The 22,445-nt window shown below is 43.7% G+C and overlaps 1 protein-coding gene across 1 annotated transcript in view; it reads right to left on the reverse strand.

Annotated features, from left to right (window-relative positions):
- The window catches only part of MMEL1 (membrane metalloendopeptidase like 1), a 31,541-nt gene extending 11,627 nt beyond the window's left edge, over positions 1-19,914 (reverse strand). The window contains exons 1-8 of the mRNA XM_031062484.1: positions 19,786-19,914; positions 13,985-14,148; positions 4,824-4,883; positions 3,818-3,979; positions 3,337-3,417; positions 2,542-2,637; positions 2,169-2,287; positions 1,380-1,445 (exon numbers count right to left, since the gene is read on the reverse strand). Coding sequence (XP_030918344.1) covers positions 1,380-1,445; positions 2,169-2,287; positions 2,542-2,637; positions 3,337-3,417; positions 3,818-3,979; positions 4,824-4,883; positions 13,985-14,138 — 738 coding nt within the window. The 5' untranslated portion in view covers positions 14,139-14,148; positions 19,786-19,914. The remainder of the gene's footprint in view (positions 1-1,379; positions 1,446-2,168; positions 2,288-2,541; positions 2,638-3,336; positions 3,418-3,817; positions 3,980-4,823; positions 4,884-13,984; positions 14,149-19,785) is intronic.
- Between the last annotated feature and the right edge of the window lie 2,531 nt (positions 19,915-22,445).

A 22,445-nucleotide genomic window follows, 5' to 3' on the forward strand; every position in this document is an offset into this window, starting at 1 on the left:
CTCTGTAGACCCTGGAAGCCAGATAAACACAGTGGCTGTGGTGAAATTGAGTCTGGGCACTTAGAGATGATGATTTGTGGTTTTAGGCTGAATGCTGAGCCTTAATCAGGCCAGACTCCCCCAGGCCTCAGGAGGAGTTTTGCCAAAAGATGCTGGACTAAGCACAGGGGGAGTTTGGGTCATCAGAGTTGGGCTCATTGTCTGGGGGCAGCGAGCTGGTAAATACAAATAAAAAGGGGTTGTGTCTCCTCCTTGGTCATTAGGATTAAAAGCACAGCCTCAGCCCCCCTGCTCTGTGCCTTCAAATTAAAGCTGTATTGAGCAGAACTGGTTTTCTTTCTCTAATTTAGGATTGTCTCTGCACTCTACCTGATTTCCTACCTCCTCCAAGTCAATCTATGTCATGCCCCAATGCATAAATATCTCTCTTTCCTGCTCTGGGTGCTGCTGTGGAGGTGACACTTGCAGGGGAGATTCCTGGGTCAGCAGCTTTCCACACTTTTCCATTTCCAGATTGTTTTGCCCCAGGACCTGGTAGCACCTAAAGGTACCCAGAAGGTGTGGGGACAATCCCCTGTTATCCTCACAGGGCTGTATTTTAGCTAAATTCTATATAAAATGTAGCCAAACACACTGAAGTGAGAAGAAAACTCTCCCCACTGATGTTTTCATCTGCCTTTACAACCACAAGACAAAAGAGTCTCAAATGCTGATTGTTGTCCCTCTGTATTCCCTTCCATTCTTGTTAGGAAAATTGGTTTGATGTTGGGCTGCAAATGCTCTTTGTTAGCAAGGCATAATTGAGGAAAATAAAATGTACTAAAGCAGTATTTTCATCTTGGAAACAGACAAATTATCTGGCTCTGTTTGCAAGAGCTTTCTGTGTATTTACAGAAACAGTGTTTTTGCAGAATCAGTGCTTTTGCCCTGAGCATTGGCAGGGGAAAGCAGCTAGAAAATAATCTCTCACAATTTCATGTAATTTTGGGGGAAGGGGAGGGTAAGTGGCAGCAGATTCCTGCTTGTTGAGCATCAGGGACTCAGAGGAAGATACAAGCAAATCCCCTGCACTGAAAATGTGGAGCTGTCCTTCAACATGAGAGACTGTCTAAGCTACAAAATGCAATTTTATTTTCTCACAACCTTCTTCATGAGTTGCCCAGCTCTGGGCAGGCTTGGTATTTATCCTGTTGTTCAGTCCTTTTGTAAACTTTACAAAATGTTGGTTTAATTAGGAAAAACCATAGCAATGAGTGTCACAGCCTAGCTGTGATTGTTGCATAGTGTGAAAATTCATGTATTGGGGTTTTTGAAAGCACAGGGATAAGGAATAAAGTTGTTTTAGTGGCACAGAGTATATGAAAACAAGGGATACTTACTCTCTGATAGTTGCCCCCATTAAAGTAGTAGTCCCTGGATGGCATTCCCAAACTTGGCTGGTCAATCTGGAGGAAAATGCATTTCTTTGGTTAGTGATGAGCAGGAATTGGGGCTGTCCAAAGGAATCCTTGAAGGGCAGCAGGAGATGCTGGGAGTGCTGAATTCTCTATAAAGAGAATTTAGCACTCAGGGTTGGGGTGACCCCACTCCACACACCCAGAGAATTTGGGCTCTCCTGGCTCTGGGGGAGGTGGAGGGTACAGCTCTTATCTCTGGGTGTTCAGATAAGGACAGGGTGGATCTTAGTGTGGGTTATAAAGCAAAATCTTTCAGTGATCATGGAGACCCAAGAACAAATTTAAGTAACTTTTCTACGTTGCTTGACTTTAGGGCTGGACAACCAGCCCTAGGTTCTTCTTCTCAGGTTCTTGCACAACCATTCATGAACAAACTCTGAAATACTCTTTATGTATTTTAAACCCATGGTTTCCTGCTATATATTAAACCCCATCCTCATTTTTGTTAAGTCACAAGAATTTACAGCCCTTAAATGCTGTAAATCAGCAAAAGTTCCATTGATCCTTATTTCTTTTGCTGAAACAAAAATGATGCTGCCATATAACATTTCCCAGTATGTCTTGGAGACAGATCTGACACTCAGGGTGCAGAACTATTGCCTACATTTTACCACTATTGTTCAGTGAGGAGCTCCTCTGTCTGCAGCGTAAATAAGGATCCATTATGATTTTCTGGCATATAAAAAATTCCCTGTCCTTTTTTTTCCTTACATAAATGATGTGTCTGCTGGAATCCCTGTCATCATTCCACACGAACATGTCGATGAGGACGCGTTTGTTAAACCTGGAGTTCATGATGGAAAGGGTTTCCTCCATGCTCCAGCTTGGCTCTGGGAGATAAAAGGGAAAAAAAACCAAACCAACCAGAGTTAATTTGTCAATCTGTGTCAGACTGATTGAAGTTGTGCAGTTCACAAGCTGAAATTTTGGAGATCTATTTAAATGGATCAATGAGTGTCAAATGTGTGATAGCCTGACTTCTGTTTGGGAAGAGAAACTGAAAATGGAAGGATTTATTTTGGTGACAATGGCCTCTCTGCTTCAGTAAATAATCCTGACTGAGCCCTCCCAGGCCCAGCATTACCTTTGGTCTTACTCCAGTCTGCAGAAGCCACTGGCCAATCTCCAACCATCCTCAGGGCCTCCAGCAGGGGCAGGGAATCTCTTTGCTCTATAAGACCTGAGGGAGCAAAGGCAAATTCTGCATTGTTTTCATACAAAAATAATTGTTTTCATTTGCTCTATAAGACCTGAGGGAGCAAAGACAAATTATGGATTGTTTCCATACAAAAATAAAATTAGGAGAAATAGGTAACGGGCCTAACAGCTTAAATTTGCAACTGAATGTGTCATAGCAAAAAATAAGAGATATCCTGAAACCATCCTATGTTAGTCTTCAGAAAAGGAATGAAAATACTTCTGCATAATAATAATACATAATAATTATACAATATAACATAATATATAATTATTAATATAATATATTAATAATTACAAGTATAATATAATATAATATAATATAATATAATATAATATAATATAATATAATATAATATTTATAACTTCTGCAATACTTCCAGGGCTGATTTGGAGTGGGTTGGTTTGGGAAGGATGAGCTGGGCCAGGTTTGTGCCTTCTGAAGGAAAGGCTTTGCATCCACACCAGGGGTGTGTATCCAACATGCACCCTTTCCACATCCCAAATGGGTATTTTGAGGTTTAATGAAGTACCAAGGCATCTTCATCCATCTGAAGATGAATTTTCCAGGCAAAGCCACATGGATTAAACAGGTATTGACTGGATTTTGCTTAAAATGCTTTGGTTTTTTCTGTACAGCTGGTTTTGAACAGGGGAATTGATGGAAGAAGAAGACACTCACTCTCATTCATGCAGGATCTGTAAAGGATTTTAGCTTTCTGAAATGCTTCTCTGTCCCCTTGATCTGAAGTCTCCAGCACACCTGGGGAAGGAACCATTGCAGTGAGATTTGTGCCCTGGAGACCTTGGATCATTTTACAGAAATCCCTGAGGATTCGGGGCTGTGAATTGTAGGCTGCAATTACTGTCAAACTGGAGAGCTCTTCATGCTATTAATGAAATGAAGTGTCAGGAGGAAGGAGCTGCAGACAGCTTGTCCTGCTCCTTTTGGAGTCAGCACCCAACCACCTCTGGGTAATTTTTAGTGGGAACAGGATGTCCCAACAAAATGGGTGTGGTGAGAGATGTAGAGATAAAAGGACCAGAGGGGAAAAAAAATCCCAATGAACACTTCTGTACAAATTTAATTCTCTGTCTGATGTGCAGCGAGGAACCTCTGAAATAAACACAGGTTTCAGGGGATGGAGCAGCTTCATCCCTACCTTTGAGGATGATCTCCAGCTCGTCCCTCAGGATGTCAAAGATGCTGTATCTGGAGCTGGTCTCTGGGATCACATGCCTGTTCAGCCAGCCCCCACAGGCATACTGGTAGAAATCCTGGCATGGGTCAGCTGTGGGATCCATGTTCTGGATGATTCTGGCAGCTGGGCAGCAAAAACGGAGAGCTGAATTCTACAGACTGCCCAGGAACCTCTGGGACTGCTGAAGACCCTCAAGGAGCTGCTTGGCAAGACCCATTCCCACATGTTATGACTTGAGGAGTCCCATTTTCTGCTTAGAAAGGGATCTGAATGGCAGGTGTGGAATGGAAGATCTGAATGGCAGATGGAGAACGGCAGATGGAGAATTGCAGATGTGGAATGGCAGATGTGGAATTGCAGATGTGGAATTGCAGATGTGAATGGCAGGTGTGGAATGGAAGATCTGAATGGCAGATGGAGAATGGCAGATGGAGAATTGCAAATGTGGAATGGCAGATGTAGAATTGCAGATGTGGAATGGCAGGTGTGGAATTGCAGATGTGGAATTGCAGATGTGAATGGCAGGTGTAGAATAGCACATCTGGATGGCAGAAGAGTTGTCCCAGAGCACAAGACCTTGCAGGGAAGAGTGCCCAGTGCTCCCCTGGGCTCCAGTTCAGGCACTGCCCAAAAAAACCAGAGTTCCCATGGGGGTGTTGGGAACATCTGTGCTGGACCCTCACCTCTCTTGAGGTGTAGATACCACAAATAAAAAGGTGAATGCCCCATGAGAGTGAAAATTCAGGCTAAAGGGAATTTTATTCTGCTTATAGACACAGACTGTGTTGGTCAGTCCATGGCCTTTGCCACACTGGCAATTTTCCTGTGCCTCTCATGAATGATATTCCTTACCCAAGGGGAAAATCTCATTCCTTTTCATCTTAAACTCTGAATTATCTCTTTTTCAGGTTCAGGACCAGCCCACAAAGCCTCCCCTGTGCAGCAGGAACTCCCAACACCCCATTACCTGCTGTCACACACCCAGGGGTGGTACAGACGTTGCCCGAGTTGGTGCCATAGTGGGAGCCTGCAGGGAGAGGAGGAAAGCAGATGGAATTACTTGTTTTGGAAGGGAATTCCTCCCAAAATCACTCACCAGAGCCCAATCCCAGTGACAGCTCAGTGCTTTGAGAGCAGGAGAGTGAATGTTGGTGCCTGTCAAAGACATAAGATGAAAACTGTGAAGAAATCTGAGGATTTTTGAGGAAAATTTGTTGGCAGCAGCACCACAACAGCCTTGACAGTGAGTTTTATCTCTCCTGGAAGGAGAATTAGACCATCTTTTCTACCTGCTAACTGCCTCCACAGTCTACCCAAAGTGTGGGATCCTTTTTTTAGATAATCTATTAAAATGCTCTGAGCATCTTCAAAGCCACTGAGACTGAGAGGTTTAAACAGGGGGCAAAAAGCCCAGGGCTGGGTTGGTGCTGCTCTGAGTCACCAGGATCCAATTTAGGAAATGAAATGGCTTTAATTTCTTCAAGCATTTGTGTGTTGAGGAGGGCCAGCCTGTCACAGCCTCCTTTGGCCACAGTTTCATGAGAATCTGGAATTTTCAGTGCAGGAATAAGGAGACTGTGTGGACCTGTGTTCAAATTTGATTTCAGCATGGAAAAGGCCACTGAAGTCCTGCTCTTGGCTGCTCATTTTCTATTTTTTGAGTGCTTGCTTTGTGACGTTCTCCCAGTGCAGAAGACCCCCCAAAAAGCCATGCACACACATCATTTTTGATGCTGGGTATTCAAGTGAAGGTTCTGGTGATGCTGGGCAGGTGTCAGGTTCCTGCAGAGCTGCACTGGGAGGGATCTGAGGGATCTCCTTGGCCCTGGGAAGGAAATTAATTTTGCTGCTTTAATTTCAGATTTGAGAAACTGGATGTCTTGCCTTACTGCCCACTTATATCAAATAGGCAACAATGTGGCTCCACTGTGAAAAACAAAATCTTGGTCCTTTCCAGCAGATTTAGCCATTTTAAAGCTTTGTTTTTGATCCTTGTTTGCAGAAAAGAGTTACTAAAAAAATCACTTTCAACGCAAGTAAAAGTGCTTTACATGAGAGCAAACAAGATTACAGTAATTCAGGGGGAAATAAAACAGTGGGGGAGAAAAGAGGGCTTTGAAGTTCATCACTGGAAGTGACATAAAAAGCCCCCACTGTGCTGGGGAATGTTCAGGGCTCAGCTGAGCGTGGCTGTGCTGGGTGGGAGCACATCTGCAAGAGAAAAATTCTGTGTATTCTGTGTCCTGCCCTGAATTCGGGCTGTCCTGCTCAAATTCTGTGGCTGGAAACCTGAACACGGGAGGAGCAAAATACCTGGAACAATGGGAAGCTTCATAGAGATAGTTATATATTTATTTTTCTTTTTTTTTTTCTTTTTTTTTGTTCCTTTTTTTTTCTTTTTTTCCTTTTTTTTTTTTTTTGGTGTTTGTTTCAGCATTTGTTGGGGTATTTTTTTGTGTGCTGGATCAAGCCAAGCCAAATTTATGGAGTTTGTTAAAGCCTCTCATAATTAAACAATTGGCAAAACCCAAACCTAAAAGCCCAGGGAATCCAAGGGGGAAATAAAATACTTGGAGGGAAAAGAGATGAGTAGTTCAAGGGCAAAAAGGAAAGGAGCAATAGCAAAGAGCAACGTGAGGAAGAAATAATTCTACTCCAAGAATTTCGTAGTAGAATCTCTCAAATTTTGTAGAAACAATTTCTCATTGTTTCCCGGGGACCAGGCAGGACTGAAATGAATAATTTATTTATTTATTTGTTTGTTTGTTTAATTTAAATTCAAAGCTTCTCTCTGTACTATAAGCTGACAATGTCTCACTCCAATTTCTGCTTGGAGCGCGGTTTGAACTCCCCTCCCTCCGCCAAGGCCTCGTGGTTGTGATGCTGTAACCGAGCAGGGGAGCCAGAGTTTGGAATTCCAGGCCTCTGAAACTCTGCCCCAAGCCCAGACCATGGGAAATGGCTGGGGGGGAGATCTCAGTTTACCTGGAGAAGTGTCTCCTTTGTTTCTCTGTCAATTCTGCTCTTTTATTCCTCAGGACCTTTCCTGCCACAGCCTCTGGCCATGACCAGCTCTGCCCTCCTTGGCTTTACAGCCTCAGATCTTTGCTCACTCAGCTGGAACTTTGTCATCTGCACCTCCCAAAAACTAGAAATGAACTTCAAATGCGCCTTCTGAATTCTCAACAGTTCTGCCTTTTGCTTTCTCAATTAATTTTCTAGAACAACAGCCTTAGTTTTCAGTAGAAACACAGATATTTCTCTATTTATCTCAATTATTTTTCTAGAACAACAGCTCAAGTTTTCAGCAGACACACAGGTATTTCTCTATTTATCTGAATTAATTTTCTAGAACAACATCCCTAGTTTTCAGTAGAAACACAGATATTTCTCTATTTATCTCAATTTCTTTTCTAGAACAACAGCTCAAGTTTTCAGCAGACACACAGGTATTTCTCTATTTATCTGAATTAATTTTTTAGAAGAACAGCCCAAGTTTTCAGTAAAAACACAGGCATTTCTCTATTTATTTATCTGAATTACTTTTCTAGAACAGCCTGAGTTTTCAGCAGAAACACAGGTATTTTTCTATTTATCTGAATTAATTTTTCAGAAGAACAGCTCAAGTTTCAGTAGAAACACAAGTATTTCTCTATTTATTTATCTGAATTAATTTTCTAGAACAACAGCCCAAGTTTTCCATAGAAACACAGGTATTTCTCTATATGAATTAATTTTCTAGAACAGCTCAAGTTTTCAGCAGAAACACAGGTATTTTTCTATTTATCTGAATTAATTTTTTTAGAAAAGCCCAAGGTTTCAGCAGAAACACAGGCATTTCTCTATTTATCTCAATTACTTTTCTAGAACAACAGCCCGAGTTTTCAGCAGACACACAGGTATTTCTCTATTTGAATTACTTTTCTAGAAGAGTCCAATTTTTCAGTAGAAACACAGGCATTTCTCTATTTATTTACCTGAATTAATTTTCTAGAACAGCCTGAGTTTTCAGCAGACACACAGGTATTTATCCCAATTAATTTTCTAGAACATTCTCTAGAAGCTGTTGCTCTAGGAAATGAATTGAGATCAATACCTGTGACAGCCCAAGTTTCCAGCAGAAGCACAGCTGTTTCTCTCTTTATTTTCCTCCCTGGCCAAGCCTTGCTGACAGCTGAGCTACAGCGACAGAGGGGCTCCTGCTTTGGCATCCATTTCAGCCTGACACAGCAGCAGCAGAGAATTGATCAGGCAGGAGGAGCTTTCATGGAGATAAATGGGATGCCCTGAGCTGTGGGACTGCTCCAAATGGAAGAAAATGAGGGAAATGAAGCACTCCAGAGGGGAACTGCTCACCTGAGAGCTGGGACATGCTTCAGACCCCTTGGGGTCACTCTAGAGGATTTTATTGTCTTAATTTGGCCTCGCAAGGAGCCGCTGAGCCCTGTCCTGGCCAGCAGCAGGAGCAGAAAAATCAACTTGTGGCATCTCTGGGTGGCTGCAGCGCCATTGAGCAGCTCACTTTTGGGGTGATGGTGCTTTGCAACCCCAAACTGCTTTTTCAGAGCCTTGCTGCAGCTCCTTTTGAAGATAATAAAAGCCAAACCAAGGCTCCTGCAGGGCTTGGTGTCTCCCTATTTCCTGACCAGCAGCAGGAGCAGAAAAATCAACTTGTGGCATCTCTGGGTGGCTGCAGCCCCATTAAGCAGCTCACCTTTGGGGTGATGGTGCTTTGCAAACCCAAATTTTTCAAACCCAAATTTTTTCCAGAGCTTTACTGCAGCTCATTTTTAAGAGAATAAAAGCCAAGTCACCATTCTGCAGAGCCCTGGAGGACACAGCTTATATTTGGTGTCTCCCCTTTCCTGGCCAGCAGCAGGAGCAGAAAAATCAACTTGTGGCATCTCTGGGTGGCTGCAGCGCCATTGAGCAGCTCACTTTTGGGGTGATGGTGCTTTGCAACCCCAAACTGCTTTTTCAGAGCCTTGCTGCAGCTCCTTTTGAAGAGAATAAAAGCCAAACCAAGGCTCCTGCAGGGCTTGGTGTCTCCCTATTTCCTGACCAGCAGCAGGAGCAGAAAAATCAACTTGTGGCACCTCTGGGTGGCTGCAGCCCCTGGTGCAGCTCACTTTTGGGGTGATGGTGCTTTTCATCCCAAATTGTTGTTCCAGAGCTTTACTGCAGCTCATTTTTAAGAGAATAAAAGCCAAGTCAAGCTTCTGCAGGGTTCTGGAGGACACAGCTTGTGCTTGGTGTCTCCCCATTTCCTGACCACAACTTGTGGCTGCAGCCTCATGAGCAGCTCACCTTTGGGGTGATGGTGCTTTGCAACCCCAAATTGCTTTTCCAGAGCTTTACTGCAGCTCATTTTAAAGAGAATAAAAGCCAAGTCAACCTTTTGCAGGGCTCTGGAGGACACAGCTTGTGCTTGGTGCCTTTGGAGGAGCACAGATGGCTGGGGATGGCACACATGGTGACAATTAGAGCCCCAGTTGTCACCAGGCACTCACTCACGTGGGAGCTTTTACCTCTCAGCACCTTCCCCTTTCTCAGATCTCCTCTGGCACTGCAAGCTGCCCCTGTTGCTGTTAGAACAGAAATTTGCTGGCAGCAAACAGGGGAATTGCCAAATCCAGGTTTTCTGTCTCAGGCAGGGCTGCCTGTGCCAGGTGGCAGCGTCTTCACAAGGAGTGCAGAGCACAAATGTTTGGTTTTATTCCACCTTTCCTAGGATTTTCTACCTAGAACCATGGCTGAGCCAGAATTTCGTGTGAGAACCAGCAAATTTTGTGTTTATTTGCCCATTTTGCAGCCCTGCATGGCCTGTCACTGCCCATTACTGCTCTGCATTCACAAATGTCATCATTTGTGTCATGCAGAACACAAACGTCCGGTTTTATTCCACCTTTCCTAGGATTTCCTACCTAGAACCGTGGCTGAGCCAGAATTTCGTGTGAGAACCAGCAAATTTTGTATTTATTGTGTTTATTTGCCCATTTTACAGCTGTGCATGGTCTGTCACTGCCCATTACTGCTCTATATTCATGTGGCTCCATCTAAATGGGACTGAGCAGAGCCTTGCCACCCAAAATTTCATCATGCCATCCAAAATTTCATCATGCCATCCAAAATTTCATCATGCCTGGTGTGTTAGCTGCCACCTGATGAAATTCTGCATCTCCCCTCAACTGCTGGCTCGTTGGGGAGGTTCCATTGGAGCAGCACTGAAGGAGAGGAGCCAGAGCTCAGCCACCAGCTCCCCTCAGTTTTTAGTTCAGATGCTGCTCCTGCTCAGCAGGCTGGTGTAAATCTGTTATTTTAGTGCACAACAATCACATTCAGCACAGGAAATGCAGGGAAAAAAAGTGTTTTTTTTTGTTAAAAACCACCTCCAGAACAAGGTGCTGCTTGGTTTGTGTTTGTTTGGAGAGAGACCTTCCTGACAGCCAGCAGGGACAACTTTTGGGGGTGCAGACACAAAACCACCAGTGAACCTTCCTCCTCAGAGCCAGAAATTCAATGAAATAACCAGAATTACAGGAGCAGCAACTGGGTGAGGCTGGAAGTTGTTTGGAGGAGCTGCTGAGTGATGTGATGTGTCAGCTACAGAGGTTTGAGATGTTCCTCAGGCTGTGACTTTGCAGCAAGGGAAGAGGTTTGGGTTCAGGAAATGCAGAGAGGGAGCTGTGAAAAAGCTGCTGAGATGGGGGTGAGGGAAGGATTGAGAACCTGACACCCAAATATTACTTTATTCTTCCTATGTCTTCTTTCAGCTTATTTGTCTGAATTAATTTTCTGGAACAACAGCCCAGGTTTTCAGCAGAAACACAGATATTTCTCTATTTATCTGAATTAATTTTCTAGAACAACAGGAAGAGTTTTCAGCAGAAACACAGGTATTTCTCTATTTATCTGAATTAATTTTCTAGAACAACAGCCCAAATTTTCAATAGAGACACAGGTATTTCTCTATTTACCTCAATTACTTTTCTAGAACAACAACCCAAGTTTTCAGCAGAAACACAGGTATTTTTAATCTGCATTAATTTTCTAGAATGACAGCCCAAGTTTTCAGTATAAACACAGGTATTTCTCTATTTATGCCAATTAATTTTCTAGAACAGCCCAGGTTTTCAGCAGAAACACAGATATTTGTTATCTGAATTAATTTTTTAAAACGACAGCCCAAGTTTTCAGTAGAAACACAGATATTTCTCTATTTATCTCAATTACTTTTCTAGAACAATAGCCCAAGTTTTCAGCAGAAACACAGGTATTTCTCTATTTATGTATCTGAATTACTTTTCTATAACAACAGCCCAAGTATTCAGTATAAACACATGTATTTCTCTATTTATCTCAATTAGTTTTCTAGAACAACAGCCCAAGTTTTCAGCAGAAACGCCCTCAGATGAGGGTGGTTTTTTGGGTCTTTTTGACATTTTTGGATGTCAAAAATGCCCAAATTGTGTCCAGACCTCTGTAACTGCACTGCTGTGAGAGCTTGAGTGTTTTTGTTGGCTGGGAATAGAGATAAAAATCCCAGGCAGCATTAACAGAACTCCAGGAATTACTGCTGTGCCCACAGGCCTATTTCATGCACCACAGTGCTCTTCTGCAAGATGTATACAAGCAGAAAAATATTCTCCCCCGAAGCACAAAGCCTAAACATGCCTTTAGAAATTAAAAAAAAAATAAAAGTGAATGCAAAGCAGGACAGGCAGTGCTTTAATTTTCTAATTTCATTCCTAATTACAAGCGAAACAAAATTATTTTTAGAAGCCTGGGTAGTGTCATTCTGACCAAGGGTGCATCAAGGTGAAGTGAGAAATCTGGGTCTGCTCTTAGTGAGCAATCCAGTGTCCCATGCACATTGAAAAATTAACATTTCAGTGAAATTAGCAATAGGAGATTCCCAGGATAACACTGGTGGCTGTATCACATGAAGGGTGCTCAGCCACATTGGTTTTTTCCTGTTTTGTGGGTTTTTTTCCTGTTTTGTGGTTTTTTTTTTCCCCTGTTCTGTGGGATTTCTGTGTGACAGAAATTTGAGCCAGAGGTGCTTTTCTCATGGGGAAAAGGGATTTGAGGTTTTGCCTGAGCATTGGGAATGGGCTGAAGCAAAACAGAGCTAAGGGGGGCACTGGGAAAAAACTTTTAAAGACAAATAATAAAAAAAAAAAAGATATTTCTGCTGCAGGAAGAGTCTGAAGAGCTCTCATTGCCTCAGCTCTTGACCCAAGCAGGGCATGTGGGCAGTGCTCTGTGAGGATGGAGCTCCTGCTGCTCATCTCCCACCTGGAATTTCCTTTCCCACCTGAAATCTCATTTTCCACGTGGAATTTCCTTTCCCACCTGAAATTTTATCTCCTACCTGGAATTTAATTTCCTACATGGAATTTTATCTCCCACCTGTAATACCATTTCCCACGTGGACTCTCATTTCCCACTAGAATTTTCCTTTCCCACCTGGACTCTCATGTCCCACCTGGAATTTCATTTCCCACCTGGAATTCCCTTTCCCACCTGGAATTTCATTTCCCACCTGTAATCTCATTTCCCACCTGGAATTTCCTTTCCCACCTGGAATTTCATTTCCTACATGGAATTTTATCTCCCACCTGGAATCTCATTTCCCACCTGGAATCACCCAAAGCTGGAAGCTGCTCCAGCTGTGAGCTGGGGTGGGGACAGAGGCACAAAGTGGCTCCAGGGCACAGCTGGACACAGCTGGTGGGGTGTGAGGAGCACAGGGCAGCAGAACACCAGCCCTGCACTCAGGGCTCAGTCTGGGCAACGTTTCCAAGGGAAGTTTAATTGCAGATATTAGCTGAGAAAAATATTTAGGTTTTAGACCTGTTTTCTCACAGATAAGCCTTGAACACGTGTAGTGAGCACACACCCTGCCTCTGGATTTGGATGAGACCCACACTTGGGTAAATGTTATTCATACCTGAATTCTGCATTGTCTGGAGCCAGCAAAGGACGTGGGGCAGATTTCTCAAATCCTTTCTGCATTCAGGCAGCAAAACCCTGCCAAGCTCAATGTTTGATACAGAAACTCCTCCTCCAGGACCTGGCTCTGGGGGATTTATTTCCTCTCCTCTCCTGAGCTAATGGAATAAACTTTCTGATGAACTTTATGAATACCAAACACTCAGATTTTGCCTGGTGTTTTGCTGGAGTGACCAATGGCAAGGCTTTTGTCATGAATTATTGCTCAGGATTGTGCAGTGTTTCACTCACAAGTGCTGAAAATGCAGCTCCCTGCAGCAAGGGAGGCAGAGGCAGTGTGTTTTGCTGCTGTGTTTCGCTCCAGTTTTGCTGTTCCCACTTTAATTTCACTCTGCAGTGTTTTAACAAAGCTCCCAGTCCAAGAGGCTTCAATGGAAGTGGCAAACACGAGGCAGAGCTGCTCCCGAGCATTTGATGCTTCACAGGGTTTTAAAGTGGGACTTTGCACTTGCTGTGCCAGTGGGAAAACTTTGGTTTTACCAAGTGTGCTCTGCAGCTAAAATATTTAGGCAAAACACTTCAAACTAACGCGCCTCAATGTCAGGTTTCTGGCAAGGTATTTGCATTCAAGTCACTGAAGCAAATCACACTTAGAGATCCAACTGCCTCACGGAATATTTAAAAAGTCTCCTTTTCCTCCTCCGTTTTTTTTTTTTTTTAAGCTTTCACATTGTAATAAGCAATTTCCCCTTCAGGGAGATTGTTTTTAGGAGTGTTTTAAAGCAGCTGTTGCTTTAAAAAGCCTGGCAATAATGAATCTTGGCTCGTGCTTGGATGAAATGAGGAAATGTCAGTCCTCACACACAGACACACACCTTCCCTCTGAACCAGCACATCAGCTTTGTCAAAGCAGCTCTGAAAACAACAAACTGCATGGAGTTAAATAAGAGCACAGAATCTCACAGAGCATGATTCAAAATTTAAGTGAAAGCCAACATGATCTCTGTGCACAAGGCAGAAAGAGCTCAGTCCCCCACAGAGGTGACCTCACAATCTCCCTGTATTTTTGTTTGCATTTAGCTCTGAGGAAAAAAAATAATAAAAAAAAAAGGACTTTTTCTGCTGTTTGCAGAGGGAAGGGGAAGATAATTCAGATTATTCCCAGGTTCTTACCTCTGCTGCTGGCATAGAGGATCACCAGGGCGACGGCAGCACAAGTCATGAGGAGCAGCAGGACAGCCAGCCCGATGGCCACAAAGCTCCAGGGCTTCTTCCCAGATTTGGTCGATTTTTCCACAATATCCATTTGACTTTCTGATTTCCCCATTATTGTAACTCTAAATCAGGGAGGGGAAAGGGTTAACAGCACGGCTACATCAGGATAGGGAGAAGAAAAAAAAAGAAAAAAAAGGAAGCAGGATAAAAACAAAGAGAGCAAGGAAACTTCCGAATTATTACATGTATTTGTCCATTTGATTGTCCACAGATTTGCCAAGCTCATTCTCCATCTCCCGTGCCTGCGTGTCTGCTCTGGGGGCAGTGTCACAACTTCAGGAGCCTCTTTGGGAAGTCTGGAAAAGTCTCATGACCAGGTTGGGCAACTCCTTTCTCGCAGGCAGGGGAGGAGGGGGGCAAAGAGCCGCTTTCACTGCCCGCTTCCAAAGTATTCCCAGAATAATCGGAATAATCCCTCCGTGGCGCTGGGCAGCTCCGCAGGGCTCTGTCACCACGCAGGGAATCCAGGCTGGGACTCTGCCACCTCTGCGATTCTGTTAGCCCGGGATGCCACCCGGGATTCTGTTATCCCCGGGGCTCTGTTATCCCGGGGTTCTGTTATCCCGGGGTTGTGTTAGCCCAGGATCCACCCGGGATTGCGTTAGCCCGGAATCCACCCGGGATTCTGTTAGCCCGGGATGCCACCCGGGATTCTGTTATCCCCGGGGCTCTGTTATCCCGGGGTTCTGTTATCCCGGGGTTGTGTTAGCCCAGGATCCACCCGGGATTGCGTTAGCCCGGAATCCACCCGGGATTCTGTTAGCCCGGGATGCCACCCGGGATTCTGTTATCCCCGGGGCTCTGTTAGCCCCGAATACACCCGGGATTGTGTTAGCCCTGAATCCACCGGGATTGTGTTAGCCCCGGGGTTCTGTTAGCCCGGGGTTCTGTTATCCCCGGGGTTCTGTTAGCCCCGAATACACCCGGGATTGTGTTAGACCTGAATCCATCCAGGATTGTGTTAGCCCCGGGGTTCTGTTAGCCCGGAATCCACCCGCGACTGTGCTAGCCTGGAATCCACCCAGGATTGTGTTAGCCCGGAATGACACCGGGGATTCTGTTATCCTGGAATGCCACCCGGGATTGTGTTAGCCTGGATTTCCACCCCGGGTTCTGTTAGCCCTGGATTTCTACCCGGGGCTCTGTTATCCTTGGAATCCCGCCCAGGATCCTGTTATCCTTGGAATGCCACCTGGGATTCTGTTACTCCTTAAATGCCACCTGGGATCCTGTTAAATCCGGGATGCCACCCGGGATCCTGTTAGCCTTGGATCCACCCGGGATTCTGTTACCCCTGGAGCCACCCCGTTATTCTGTTATCCCTGAATTCCACCCGGACCCTGTTACCCCTGAACCACCCCGTTTTTCGGCCGTAGCTCTTGTAGGGATTTGGGAACCTGCTGGAGCTCTCTGGTTTCCCTGAGAGCCGGCAGCTTTGGGGTGGGATGAAGGAGTGTGAGCAAACAGGCTGATTTATGGGGTGTTGCAGGCACTGCACACAATTCCTGCACGGAAATGTGGCTGGGAACAGCTGGGACAGGCACTAAAAGCAGGGCAGGGTGGGTTTCCCGTGGGTTTTGTTTCACCCCGCTGCAGATGGACCCTGTGGGGAGGGAGGGGCGGGCTGGGGCTGGGGCTGGGGGTGTTTTCCTCTCACTGCGAGAATTCACACGGCAGAAATGCCAGGTTGTGCCCCTGCACTCCAAGTTTTGTGTGTGAGTTCAGGAGGAGGCGCTGGGGGCAGAGCAGGGATTCCTTTGCTGACAATGGACACTCAGTATTCCAAGAATGGGGAACAATAAACACCAATTCCTTCTCCCAGTCACCATCCTGCCTCAAAACCCCTGGGAGAACTTCCCTTTCATTTTTTTTTTTCTCTCCAGAGTCAGGTTAACTCAGGTTCCTGGCAAGTGTGAAGGCAGCAACTCTGATCCCAGCAGCTGAGGAGGAGTGGGAGAACGCAGGGGTGGGAAATGCTCAGGGGCTCCAGCAGCTCCTGGGTGTCCACATGGCAAACAGAGCTGCAGAAGGCAGGGGCACTGCTAAGGACAAATCTATACATTTTATCAGGATCTCTTGTTTCTGTTTGCAGAAATTTCTGCAGCTAACAAAGATTGCTTTATGGCAATCTTCCTTCTTGTTGAGCATTTTACTCTCACTTTACAACTAAGCTTGCTCCGAGTAGGATCTACCTGGTTGACATCCATAAAACTGCAACAGGCAGGTGCCTCGCAGCACTTAATGTGACAATTCTTGTAGATTTAATGTGGCTATTCTCATAGATTTAATTGGCATTTTTTGTAGATTTAATGTAGTTAATTTTGTAGATTTTATGTAGTTATTCTCATAGATTAATGTAGTTTTTCTCATAGATTTAATTGGCATTTTTTGTAGATTTAATGTAGTTAATTTTGTAGATTTTATGTAGTTATTCTCATAGATTAATGTAGTTTTTCTCATAGATTTAATGTAGTTTTTCCTCATAGATTTAATGTAGTTCTTTTTGTAGATTTAATGTGGTTATTCTCATATATTTAATGTAATTCTTTTTGTAGATTTAATGTGGTTTTTCTCATAGATTTAATGTGGCATTTGTTGTAGATTTAATGTCGTTAATTTTGTAGATTTAATGTGGCTATTCTCATAGATTTAATGTAATTTTTTTGGTAGATTTAATGTAGCTATTCTCATAGATTTAATGTACTTTTTCTCATGGATTTAATCTAGTTATTTTTTTAGATGTAATATAACTATTCTCATAGATTGAATGTAGTTTTTCTCATAGATGTAATGTATTTATTCTTACACCATGGCTCTAAGACACTGCAGAGTATTATTTTGCCCATTTTGGAGGTGGAGAACCAAGATGCCAAGAACCTAAGAGCTTTATTCCCTCTGCTGTGCTAGGTGAAAAGAATAAAAACCCAACCCAACTCAAACAAAACTCAAGAAACCTCTTTATTTTCTGTGTGAGGAGCACCAGCAACTGCAAAGGACTTATTTGCAGAATCATTAATTTTGATTATCTTGAGCAGCTTTGAGTGGTCACTGGAATGGAGCAATCCATCATCCTGGCAGTGCAGCAAGGTCCCTGTTCTGGTCACTGCTTCGGAGGGGACAGAGCTGCTTTGATTTCTGACATTCTCACTCTCACCTTGCAGCCTCTGTGGCAAAGGCAGCTCCATACTGGGAAATGGAATGGGGTTGCTCTGTTATTTATTTTCCCCCTAAATCTCACATTCGATTGAATTATTCATCATCTAATCAGTGCCTGCAGAAATTCTCATCTGCTGGTCCACCCCACCACCCATCAACCCTTCATTTTACAAAAGAGCTTTTTTTAAAAGCTTAATATCTCTTTGCAATCCTGGGAAGGTGAACACTGCTCTGGGGGTTTCTTCTTCCAGAGATTGAGGAACTTTGGGGGGTTTTCAGTTCTTGGAAAACATCCTCTCTCCCCAAAGCAATGTAGACACAAACCAGATGAAGCAATGAGGCATTTGCTGTTTGGGTTGGGCCACTTTGAAAGGATTTTTCCCTTTTTGCTTACTTTGGAACTTTGCAGAGGAGGTTCTCCTGTTACTGGAACTTGGAAGCGCAAAGAGCTCACAGTGTGGCAGGGTTACAGCTTGAAAAAAACCTCAAATCAGGGAATTTTACCCTTGGATCCTGCAGGGATGGGGCTTGAGCAGCCAAGCCTCTTTGTGGGGTGTGTTTAATGGAGCTCAGAGACCCCACATGTGAATATTTACTCCAAAGGTTCTTCCTCAGACACACGACATCCCAAACTGCACAGAACTCCTGAACACAGAGAGGGAGCAGCTCTGGGGTTTTATGCAGTGCTTTTCTTCTTGGGAAAAATTCTCAAGTCTGAGGGGAATTTAGGGCAGAAATTCCAGCCCTGGACAGCAAATATTTGAGCTGATGCTTCACCTGTCTGGGAGACAGCACTTGAATATTGTTGTCTTCATATTTCCCCTGGAGAATCTGGAATAATTACAGCTACACCTGGGACACTGAGCGGGGATGAGACTCTTCAAGGACATTTTTACCTTGCTCAGAAGTTTGGTTGCTGTGTCATAGTTGCCAAAATGTCAAGTTGACCTCCTTGGGAAGGAATTGATTCTGAAGATAGAAACTATCAGAAATTGTATTTTTTCCCCCTCTTCCTGTGTTTGTTTTGTCACCAGTGATGTGAACCTCAAAAACTTTGTGCTTATAAGAATATATGAGAATATATAACCTAAAATTATATATATATATGCACCTGATAATATTATATGAGAATGTATTGCCTACTTTAGTTGCCTGCCCAATTTTTGCACAGTTTTTAGTGTTAATATTGATGGCATTGAATGCTCTGGGTCACCTGAACAGATGATCCCATGGTTGCTGCTCCCAGAAATCCAGGGAGTGGATGTGCAGTAGAGCAGTGATTTCCCAGCTGGAGCTCTCCTGCAGGAATTAAAGAGCTCCACCAAATGTGAAATGTGAAAACAACTCCATGTCCTAAAGCAATCTGAGCCAAGCAGGACGTGGCAGCATCTTTAGTGGGATTTGTCTTAAGAGTTGTTGCCATGGAAACAAGGTCTCCATCTCTATCTGGTACACCCTTATAGATATCTATATAAATATATATATATTTCTATATCCACATCTATCTGAGATGTGAGGGAAGGTCTCTTCCCTCTGGCTGTCAGGGTTTGTAGTTTGCCCTGAATCCTTTGCCTACGCACTAAAAAAAAATAAATTATTTGAGGCAGTTCTGTGTCAGTGGAAGAGCAATTCCAGATCTGGAATCACCTGTAGTGTGTGAAGTGCAGGTTAGAAAGGATCAGCTCCTCTGTGTGAGGAGCAGCTCCAAAACTCCTCCAAGACTGCTTAAAATCTCTTTTATTTTTTACCTTTTTGGTTTTAGTACAATAAAGAACCACGAGTCTGGAAAGAGAGATGTTACCTGGTGTCATCTGAGTTTCAATGTTCAGCTTACCCAGATACAAAATCTATTTCTTCTGTGTGTATAAATTGATCTAAACAGGAAAACTGACCTGAACCAAGGTTTATAATACATGTGTAAAATGGTCAGTTTAGTAACCAGAACAGTGCCCATTATTCCAGTCAAAATGCCAGCAAATGAGATTATGATACACTTTTCACTTAAATCCAGGAGGAAATCTGAAGCTATAGGGTGACATTAAAACAAAAACAAAAAAAAAAAGCCCAACCCAGCAGCCTCTCCCTGGTGAATCAGCAGATGCCTGGCTCCAGGACAATGGCTGGATGCAGCCTGTGATTTATTGTGGCAGGGATGCTGCCCACAGAGGAGAACTCATTGTGCTCACAAATAATGGGTTTGTCTCTGAGAGCCAGCAGAACCCTGTCATCTGTCAGCCAGCAGAAAAGAAATAAAGCTCAGCATTGAAATATCTCCTTGGAGCAGGTTGGCTGCCAGCTGAAATAAGTCCTGGGAGAGGCACAGCTCAAACAGTTTAGAACTGGGAAAACCTCGAAGTTTGGGTGATGTTTCAAAACTCTTCTCTTGCTCTCCCTTTAGAGATGAGCATCCTTGGAGCACCCCCAGAATTAAAAACGATCAGATATCAGTGTTGTTATGCAGGAAAGGCCCAGCAGCTCCTGCCCTGAGTTTCTGGATGCATTCACTGCAGAGACAAGCAGGTAAAAAGGTGAAGGTGCCTTACCTGGCTCTTGTGGGGGAGGATTTCCAGCTGCAGAGGTGCCTCGAGCAGTTTCTGGGGTGAAACTGGGCTGTTTGTGTCTTCTGGCAGTCAGAAAGAAATGTTTCTTCATGTTCCCAGCACTGAGGCTCTCCCCAGGAATGGTCTTTGCAAAGTGCTGTGCCCAAATCTCCCTCTCTCCCCCTCACTCACACGCAGGTGGCTCCCAATGCCCAATGAATTAAATGCTCTGAGACTTCTCAGGGATTTAACCCCTTCCAACACGTCTGAAATCACTTGGTTTGATGTCTAGACTGGAAATTAGGTTGTGTAGCAGGGCTGCCTTTAAGAGGACAAGGTGATTTCCTGGCTTCTCAGCATTTGGAGAATTCTCTTTATCCCAATAATTAATTCTTAGGAAAGTTCTCGTTTTCCATGAGGCGCTTTACCTTTTTCCCCAAGAGGTTTTTCAAGACTTTTGGAATGCAGTGTCTCATTTTCACACCCAATTTCACTATTGCAATTATATTCTTAATGAAAAAACCATTTTCACACTCAATTTCACTATTGTAATTATTTCAGTATTGCAATTATATTCTTAATGAAAAAAAAACCACTTCAAAATTACACGCACATAACTAGAAAGGTATAAAGGTATATTTTTTTATCTTGTTTTGCTTTATAGGAAGGCAGATTCCAAACAAAATAAATCTCAGATATTTTACCTTAAATTATTTTCAGTTACAGAGCACATGCAAGTTTCAGAGGTTTTTTCCCTTAAGAGGTTTTTCAGGACTTCTTGAATGCAGGTGTCTCATTGTCACACCCAATTTCAGTATTGTAAATATTTCAGTATTGCAATTATATTCTCAACGAAAAAAGCATTTCAAAATTGCATGCACATGACTTGAAAGGTATAAAGGTATATTTTTTTTTACCTTGTTTTGCTGTATAGAAAGACAGATTCCAGACAAAATAAATCTCAGGTATTTTACCTTATATTATTTTTAGTTGGAGAGCACATGCAAGTTTCAGCTGTTCCATTAAATGTACTGCTTTTAAAAATGGAAAGGAGATTATTCCTGTTTCCAAGGGACAGGGGCTGGGGACAGGGATTTGGGACAGGGATTTGGGACAGGGATTTGGGACGGGCTGGGGACAGGGACAGGGGACAGGGACAACGTGCAGCTCTTTAACAATAATAGGAAATGTACAAATAATGTCATCTTCAAAGCACCGTGTACCCAGAACGAAGAGGTACTGACAGGCATCTGAAAGAGAGAATTATCCCCATTTTACAGATGAAAGGGAGTCACACAGAGAATCAAAGTCAAGATTAGATTAATAGACATTGATGCCAGAGGAGCTATTATGTCGTGTCTGGCATCTGGCAGAACAGAGCAGAGAATTTCACACAGATTGCTCCATTAAATCCCTAATCTCTGTTTGGGCTGAGGAAAGACCTCCAGAGCTGCCACAAAGACACTGCACCATCCTCAAGTGAGTTACTTGTGGGGCACTGCTGGAAGTTCACATCCTATCCCAGTAGGAATTTATTTAACTTCCCGCTGCCTCAGCTAATTGTCTTTGAATAATATTTTTAAGAGCCTCCCCCCTCCATATCACCTGAAATCTCCTTTGCATTTGTGCTCCCTCAGGGTGATTATTGAGTTGTTCTTTTCATGTGGGAGACGAGGGCCAAAAGGATGTTGGAGTGGGAAAAGTTTTATCTTGATTTCATCTTGATAAAAGAATTATTTTTTTTGCCCGTGAGAATAATCAATCCCTGGAAGAGCCTCCCCAGGGACACGATAAGGTTCCCCTCAGTGGAATTTTATAAGATTTCCCAGGCTGGGCAGGGTGATGGATAATCTCACCCAGGACCCCTTTTCCACTGAGCTTGGCTCTCATGACCTCTTGTGTCCCTTCCAGCCCGGGCTGTTCCATGACTCTGTGCAAAATCTTTTGTGCATGGGAGCTGCTGTAAGTGTGTGCTTAAAAGTTGTCTTGGATCAGGTCCTGGGGCCCAAATCCAGCACCAGTCAGAGGGAATGTTCCCAGTTTGGATCTTCCCAAAAGACACAGCCTATTCTGAACTGTCACTTCTGTGGCATTTTCCTCTACATCTGTGCTTGATGTGTGATTATCCTGCAGTTCATCAGGCAGGTTTATTAGGAGTCTTAATTGGATTGCATTAGCTGGCATTTAAGCCATCCAAGCCATTTGAGAATGCAATCAATTAAAACATCCAAGCACATTAACGGTGCGGACACAGGGCAATTTCTGTAGATGGCTAATTAATTACCAGTTTACTTCAGGAAGCTGATCAAGAATGGCCAAATGATGCACGAGAAGAAAAGAAACAACACTGCAAAAAATCCTCTCGGCAAGGCTGCAAAAATCAGCACATGGCAAGGTATAATTGTTCCCATTGTTAACATCTACAGGGAGAGAACAAACCCTACACCGTGACAGGCACTCAGAGGTGTTCCCAATAATTTCAGATTTGAGTGTGACTCGCAGAGAACAGATGGAGCACATTACCAGTGCTGGAATCTCTTCTAACAGCACATCTGAGCTTTCCAAGCAATCAAGAAGCTCTGTGAGGTGGTCATTTCAAGTGGAGAAATGCTAATCCCTGTCAGTTTCCCATTTCATCCACTACTGATCTGCATCTGAGATCT

This window comes from Geospiza fortis, unplaced genomic scaffold (genome assembly GCF_000277835.1).
Source record: "Geospiza fortis unplaced genomic scaffold, GeoFor_1.0 scaffold37, whole genome shotgun sequence".
NCBI lineage: Eukaryota > Metazoa > Chordata > Aves > Passeriformes > Thraupidae > Geospiza > Geospiza fortis.